General features: G+C 37.1%; 1 protein-coding gene across 1 annotated transcript; it reads right to left on the bottom strand.

Annotated features, from left to right (window-relative positions):
• Positions 1–340: 340 nt before the first annotated feature.
• Positions 341–2189, bottom strand: trir (telomerase RNA component interacting RNase). The gene is made up of 3 exons (XM_029437084.1): positions 1338–2189; positions 901–969; positions 341–813 (listed from the first exon to the last, which is right to left on the bottom strand). Exons 1-3 carry the CDS (start codon positions 1629–1631, stop codon positions 706–708), a joined length of 471 nt encoding a protein of 156 aa, XP_029292944.1. The 5' UTR covers positions 1632–2189; the 3' UTR covers positions 341–705.
• Between the last annotated feature and the right edge of the window lie 6007 nt (positions 2190–8196).

The following is an 8196-nucleotide window of genomic DNA, read 5'->3' as shown; positions in this document are numbered from 1 at the left end:
AATAATCTATATATCAATGAATAACCCTGTGAACTATATCAAAACATCCCAAACCTAACTTGTGCCATATGATCAAAGTCTCATTGATCTATTTATAAAACGTGTCCGCATAAACTGGCTACTCATTTGTACGAGTAACAAGCGTTTTAAATAGTAAACGCACGTCTGAGAATCAGTTTTGCTGTTGAACACAGCCTCCATTTACTTCAAGACTTGATTCTGTTTACGGATTCTTCGTTCACCGTGGAGGAAAAACAATTTAACATTTTGGGGGTCAAGTATTCCTTTTTTAAGTTGGTCTGTAACATGATCTAACAAAACTGAGGCACAACACCACACATTAATGGGCAGTGTAGATTTAATTGAAACCTTGATTTGGTTATTAAATCAAATCCAACGTATTAATGATGCCCTAACTTAACCCAGACATGACACATTTGAAAACATTTAACAATAATGAACGGCAAGATTCTGAAAAACCTTTGACATCAGATTACCAGAGTCCAACAAATAACAAGCATGTCAGAAACAATACAAAAAAAGGGAGAAAAAGGCCTGACAGTCTAAACAGTTTATGAAAGACTTGATGTGACGGGTGACTTGAACTGGCAGTATGAGAAGGTCAGGATTAGCCGGCCCTCCCGGAGCTTCTCCCAGATGGTTGTCCCCTCAAAATACTGTCGCTTGATGTTTGCCTTTTGGCGCCTACTTGACCAGAGGCCTGGTTTTATCGTCGTCACCACACTGGTGGGCTTTGTACTTTTTTACCTCAGCCATATACGATGACCAAGCATCGCTCTTGCCTGGCTCTCTCTGCAGGAGAGGAAAGCACAAGGTGATTAACAGTGAAGTCAAAGTACACAATTCAAAATGACATCCCCACTACCAAACCCCACTTACTATCTCGTCTTTCTGCTTCTTCGCAACCATGCCGGTCTTTAGGAACACACCGCCTCTGCGCTTCCCCACCTGGGTTAGGGGATAGAAGACTGAAACCGTTACAGGAGCCCTTGCAGATGGACTGTCAATGAAGGAGACTACACCAGAGCAGAAGGTCTACATTTAGTCTCTTGCAGCACCACCAGCGAAACGATCATCAATGAGGAGCATCCCTAGTCTTCACTGGTCTACAAATATTACCACAATGTGTTCATGTAATAAAGTGTAACAAGCACGTGTGTGAACTGCTACAGGCAATTAATACTGAAATATCGGCCATTATTTCAGGATGTAATAACTGAAGTGCCAGTTGGCGTATAACTGTCAATCAGTGCATGGTGGTTCAATTTGGATGTGTAGCTACTGCCATCTCATCTTACAACTGCCAAACCCCTTACAAAGCTCGTCACGGGAGGGGGCTTCTTTTCCACTGATGTCTGTCCTTGCTCGGTGTCTCTCGATTCTCCACTTGTGTGCTGCGTCTCCTTTTTCCTCGTCTCTTCCTCCATCTTCTTCTTAAACATCTCCATGAAGCTGCCGTCGTTAGCGAACACGTTGCCCCCCGGCATCGAGGCTTTGCTTGCCGCCGGTGCGGGGCTGCTGGAGGGGGACGCGGGGCTGCCGCAGCTGGAGTCGCTGCTGCTTCCGCCGCCGCTTCTTTGAGATTTGCCGTGCCCGCGTTTTGGATCCATGTTGCTGGGCGTAATGTTAATCAACAGGTACAATCCAGCAGTTTAAAGCAATGTGTCCGAAAAGTATGGCTTTGTTGGGAGGCTGGCTTTAAATGAAAAACACTGACAACACGCTGCAGACGGGCTGGCCCCCACCCGCAATACAAAACAAAAAGCTCCGGAGTCAATGCCCCTAACAAGCCACAGTCCAGTTCAGAAAAACAATTATAGAAAAATGCGAAATAAAAAGGCTTCGCAATGTCAGCCCTCTAGCACATAATGTTGACAAAACAAAAACAAAAGCAGGCGCTACTCCGGCTGCTAACGTGGCTAACACTGTGGGCTAATGTCCGGTTTAGTAAAGTCTTTACGGACGAACACACTCAATTTAAACCTCCAATTCATGGGTGAGATTTATCCAAATATAATAATGCAGCTAACATGCACACCAACGTTCAAATACCTGCCGCAAAGACTAAGAGGTTCTTAAATTTTACCAACGCTTTTCGCTAACTTTCGCCATCTAGCACTCGCTGTCGGCCATGTTTATCTTCTCTTGATGACGTCACGTTGCGGATGTAGCGCCCCCTGTTGTGCCGGAAGTGAAACTGTTATTTACAAATTGCGGGCACCCCCTGACGTGTATGACATACACTAGGACTTTTAGTACATATTGTACTATGACGTTTTAATCACATACTATAACTTTATCCATACCTGTCAACATTGGAATTTCAAAATAAGGGACATTTTCTGGCGGACACCGTCCATACCTTAACAGCTCTCAGCCACCCAGCACCCATATAATGTAAATGTAAACACGTAAGGGACGGGTATATACATTCAGAAAATACATGTTTATTTAAAGTATGTATTACTTGTACAGACATGTTTATTAGATTCATGTATTTTATTTATTAGTTATTATCATCAATTTATTTGATGAGTTGTGTGGCTTTTGTTTCCCCCCACGAGGACTTCCTTGCGATATCAGAGTCGGGAAACATGTCCGCTACACTGCGACTGAAATCATCGCAGAAGCTGAACACTACATTATTTTTAGGCGCAAAGCATCGACATCTTTCCCTCAGCTTTGGTCACTTGGTCTGCCTCCGACACAGTTCTTGTCACAAATGAAGTCATTGACGGTGTGTGTTTTGTTCCTCTTGGTGCTTGTGCTTGTATGATTTTTCATACATGTGTGCGATGCTAACAAATGAATGGCACACTTTACAAAAAGCACGAGTTTGCCCGACTCTGCTTTTTAATAAATAAGGGAAGGTCTCCTCTCATTTGGCCAGGTAATATACAACATAAAGTCGTCTTCTTCTTCTTCTTCTTCTTCTTCTGTGTGTTTACTGGCGGATAAAGTTTTTCAACTAAAGTTAAACATAATACTGCCACCTGCTTTACCGGAGGCTACTTTTTTTAAATTAGGCCTATTTTATTTTTGAAATGTTAAAATACGGGATAATTACGGGGAAATATTTAAACGGGAGGACAGCGGGATAGAAAGAAACATACGGGATAATCCCGGGAAAAACGGGAGGGTTGACAGGTATGACTATCACATACTATGACTTTTTGGTTTGGTTTAATATGTTAATCTGGTCTGCCTGAGTCATTGATCCTTAATCTGAGGTTTGTTATTTTCTAAAATTACTTCGCATTTTTCGCATCCACCCATCCATCCATCCATATATATATATATATATATATATATATATATATATATATATATATTATATATATATATATATATATCTATATATCTATATATCGATATAATATTATATATTTATAGATAGATAGATAGATTCTATCTATATTTATAGCTCGATAGCTCTATATAGCGCTATAGAGATAGATTATATAGATATCTCAGATAGATCACTAGAAGCTATCTCATCTCTATACTATCATAATCTATCGCTCTATATCTTAGATATCAGCATATAAATATGAGATATACATATTATATATATATCTCTCCTATATCTCTCTATCTAATCTATACTCTCTATATATAATCTATATCTATATATCTACTCTCTATATCATATCTCTGTATATCTATATCTATATCGCAGCGCGATCTCGCAGCTCGCTCTCTCATCTCTCGCTCTCTCTCTCTCTCTTCTCTCTATCTCTCTTTCTCGCTCGCTCGCTCTCTATCTCGCTCTCGAGATAGCTATCTAGCGAGATCTGATCTCGCTAGCTCTGCGCTCGCCCTACGCTCAGATATCGCTCTCGCTCCTCGCTCTCTGATCTCTCTACTCAACTCTCGCCTCTCGCTCTCTATCATATCTCCTCTCTCTCTTCTCGCTCTCGATCTCTCTGCAAGCTATATCGCCTCTATCTATCGATATATCTATCTCCTATCATCTCTTATCTTCTCTCGCTCTCTATATATATAGATATATAGATATAGATATACAGATATCTCTATATTACTATATCTATCTATCTATATAGATATATATATAGATTATATATAAATAATATATTATCTATATATATATCTATATATATCTATATATAATGCTATATTATATGCTATATATATATCTACTCTCTCTCTCTCCTCTCTCTCTCTCTCTCTCTCTCTCACTCCGTCGCTTCGCGCTCTGCTCTCGCTCTCTCTCTCTCTCGCTCTCTCTCTCTCTCTCTCGCTCTCTCTCCTCTCGCTCTCTCCTCTCTCTCTCTCTCTCTCTCTCTCTCTCTCCTCTCTCTCTCTCTCTCTCTCCTCGTCTCTCTCTCTCTCTCTTCTCCTCTCTTCTCTCTCTCTCTCTCTCTCTCTCTCTCTCTCTCTCTCTCTCTCTCTCTCTCTTTACTCTCCTCCTCTCTCTCGCCTCTCGCGCTCAGCTCTCTACGCTCGCTCTCGCTGTTTCGCTCGCCTCTCGTCTCTCTCCGCTCATCTCTCGTCTCTCTCTCTAGCTCTCTCTACTCTCTCTCTCTCTCTCTCTCTATCTCTCATCCTCTCCTCCTCCTCTCTCTCTCTCCTCTCCTCTCTCCTCTCTATCTCTCTCTCTCTTCTCTCCGTCTCTCTTCTCTCTCTCTCCCTCTCTCTCTATATCCTCTCTCTCTCTCTCTCGCTTCTCTCCTCCCTCTTCTCCATCTCCCTCTCTCCTCTCTCTCTCGCTCTATTCTATTCTCTCTCTCTCTCGCGCTCCTCGCGCTCGCTCTCATCTTCTCTCTCTCCTCCTCTCTTTCTCGTCTCACTCGCGCTCTCGCGCTCGGCTACCCTCTCTCGCGCTCTCGCTCTGCTCTCGCGCTCTCTCTCTCAGCTCGCTTCGCCTCTCGCTCGCTCGCTCACTGTCTCTCTCTCTTCTCTCGCTCTCTCTCTCTCTCTCTCTCTCCTCTCTCTCTCTGCTCTCTCTCCTCGCTCTCCGCTCTCTCTCTCTCCCTCTCTATCTCTATATATATATATATCTATATATCATATTATTGCTATCTCTCCCTCTAATCTATATCTATCCTCTCTCTCTCTCTCAAAAACAACCCTATATCTCTCTCCTCCTCTCTCCTCTCTATCTACTCTCTCTGCCTATCTCGCTCTCCGCGCTCGCTTCTCTCGCGCTCTCGCTCTCGCTCAGCCTATCTATATATCCTCGCTCTCTGTCTCTCTCTACTCGCTCTCTCCATCTATATATCTCTCTACTCTCTCTCCTCTCTATGCGCTCATCGATATCTCATCGTCTCTCTCTCTATCATTATCTCTCATATATCTATAATCTCCATATATCCTCTCTCTCTCTCTCTCTTCTTATCGTCTACTCTATATATCTCTCTACCTCTCTCTTTCTCGCTCGCTCGCTCTCTCTCGGCGCTCTCGCGCTCCTCTCTTCGCGGCTCATACGCTTCCGTCGCTCTCGCGCTCCTCGCTATCGTCTCTCTCACTCTCTCTCCCTCGCTCTCGTCTTCTCTCTATCTCTCTCTCGCTCTCTCGTTCTCTCTCTCTCTCTCTCTCTCTCTCTCTCTCTCTCGGATAATAAGAGATAGCTAGGAAACAGATAGAGGATATACTATATATATCGCAGCGCATCTTTAGATCTAGAGAAGAGAGTAGAGAGAGAGATAGAGAGAGAGAGAGAGAATGACAGAGAGCTAGCTAGAGATAGCGATAGCGAGCTATAAATAGATAGCGAGAAAGCTCTCTCTCTCTCATCTCTCGCTCGCTTCGCGCTCTCGCGCTCCTCTCTCTCCGCTCTCGCTCTCGCTCCGCTCTCGCTCTCTCGCTCGCTCTCTGTCTCTCTCTCTCGCCCTCTCTCTCTCTCTCTCTCTCTCTCTCTCTCTCGCTCTCTCTGCGCTCATCTCCCTCCCTCGCCTCTCTCTCTTCTCTTCTACTCTCTCTCTCATTATCTTATAGCTATCTCTCTCGCCTCTCTCGGCTATATCTCTCTCCCTCATCTATCTCTCCTCTCTCCTCAGAGAGAGAGATCATATATATATCGATAATATAGCTATCTAGAGCTATAGAGAGAGATAGCTCTAGAGAGCTAGAGAGCGAGAGAGATAATATGAGTTTCTATAGATCTATATATAGATGGAGAGATCTGATGTAGAGCTATAGATTTCTATAGCTCTAGATTTATATATTAGATACCTCTTATATAGAGCTATAAATCTAGAGATATATAGATATATATCGATATAGAGATCTAAGAAGCGATATTAGAGAGCGAGAGAGATTATATCGATCTATATACTATATAGCTATATATATATCTATATATATATATATATCTATTATATATATATCTAATCTATCTCTATCTATCTATATCTATAATATCTATATATCTATATTTCATATATATATATACATATCTCTATATATATAATATCTAGATATATAGATATAAATTCAGATCTCTACTATCACACTATAGATATAGCTAGATCATCTCTAATCGCTAAGATATCTGTATATTATATAGATATCTATATCTATAATATCTATATATCTATCTAATAGATATATTGAGATTATATATCTCATAATATATATATCTCTATAATATATATCTCATATATATTTTTTCCTATCAATCAACCATATCACATCCAATCAAAATAATAATATCATTTTTTTAATCTCATATTAGTTTACAATATAACAATAAATCACATAAAATTTTTTCATTTAACATATATTACATTCACATCATAATTCATAATTCTACATTATACATATCACATATCATATATTCATAACAAATATTATACATTTCATTATATAAGGCATCACATTCATCATTTTATCATACACAATTATCAATATTATCTCTCAATTATCTCATCATAAATTTTTTCATTTATCCACTTTTTCACACACTCATATTTATATATATCAATCATTCATCACTCATCCCAACACCAACAAACAATCACATCACAATGTATTATGTTATATTATTATAACTCAATTCATACATATTAAATATCACATCTCATTTAATATCATCAATTTTCATTACATGAATCAATACACATCATTTTTTATCATTTATCATACACATTTTTTATTTAAAATCCTTTAATCAAGCATATTTTCAATCAATTTTTTTCATATTTTTTATCTCATTTTCTCATTTATTTTTATTATACTCATTATTCATTAATTAATATTTTTTTATATTAATTTTCATTACTAATTCATTATATTACACAATTATTAAATTATATCATTTTTTTCAAATTTAATTTTAATATCATCTCATATTCAATTCATTATTTCATATATTTTAATTTTAAATTATTTTTATTCACTCAACAAAATATTATCATATCAATATTTCAATATTCAATCATCAATTATTCATATCAATACAAAATCTAACCTTATTGTAATTATTTATATTTTTTATTTTATTCAAATGAAATGTATCATATACATATCTCATAACATCACATTCAATTTATACTCATTACATCATAAATATTTATAATATTTACATATAATTATATATACAATATTCATAATCATCATTTTACATATTACAATTTACACATTATATTCAGCTCATTAAACATATAATCACTTATATACAATACTTTATCAGTAATTTTTTTCAGTTAATCACAATTTTTATTAATCATTACATGAGTTATGTTATTATACATATTTTTAAATATTGCATATTTTTCTCATTTTAAATATTTACACATCATCATATATTTTCATAATTCTCAATTTTATCCATCATTTATACAGTTTTATCATTTTCTCAATTTAATAATATATGAATTTTAATAATTTTTCAATATAATTGATATTCAATCATACATATATTATTCATATTTTTAATATTCATTCTATAATTATATATTTATTTACAATACAATTATCATACATACAATATCTCATACAATATCAATTTCAATTCATTCATTTTCATTATTTCACCTTAATAATTTTTTTCATATATCACAATATACTTAATTAATATCATTTTTCATTTTTATAAATCATTTTATCAAATTTATTACATTAATCATACATATTTATCATTCATATTTTTATTCATTATTTTTTTTTAATCATGTTTCATACATATCTCATAGAATACAATTCTCAAATATA

Source organism: Cottoperca gobio, chromosome 8 (assembly GCF_900634415.1).
Source record: "Cottoperca gobio chromosome 8, fCotGob3.1, whole genome shotgun sequence".
Lineage (NCBI taxonomy): Eukaryota > Metazoa > Chordata > Actinopteri > Perciformes > Bovichtidae > Cottoperca > Cottoperca gobio.
This window is presented reverse-complemented; position numbering and strand designations above follow the sequence as displayed.

Excerpts from the sequence above, each read along its gene's own strand:
- trir (XM_029437084.1), bottom strand. The coding sequence starts at position 1,631 with ATGGATCCAAAACGCGGGCACGGCAAATCTCAAAGAAGCGGCGGCGGA. Across the intron at positions 970-1,337 it reads CCCCTCCCGTGACGAGCTTT|GTGGGGAAGCGCAGAGGCGG; the intron begins GTAAGGGGTTTG and ends CCCCTAACCCAG. Across the intron at positions 814-900 it reads AGAAGCAGAAAGACGAGATA|AGAGAGCCAGGCAAGAGCGA; the intron begins GTAAGTGGGGTT and ends CCTCTCCTGCAG.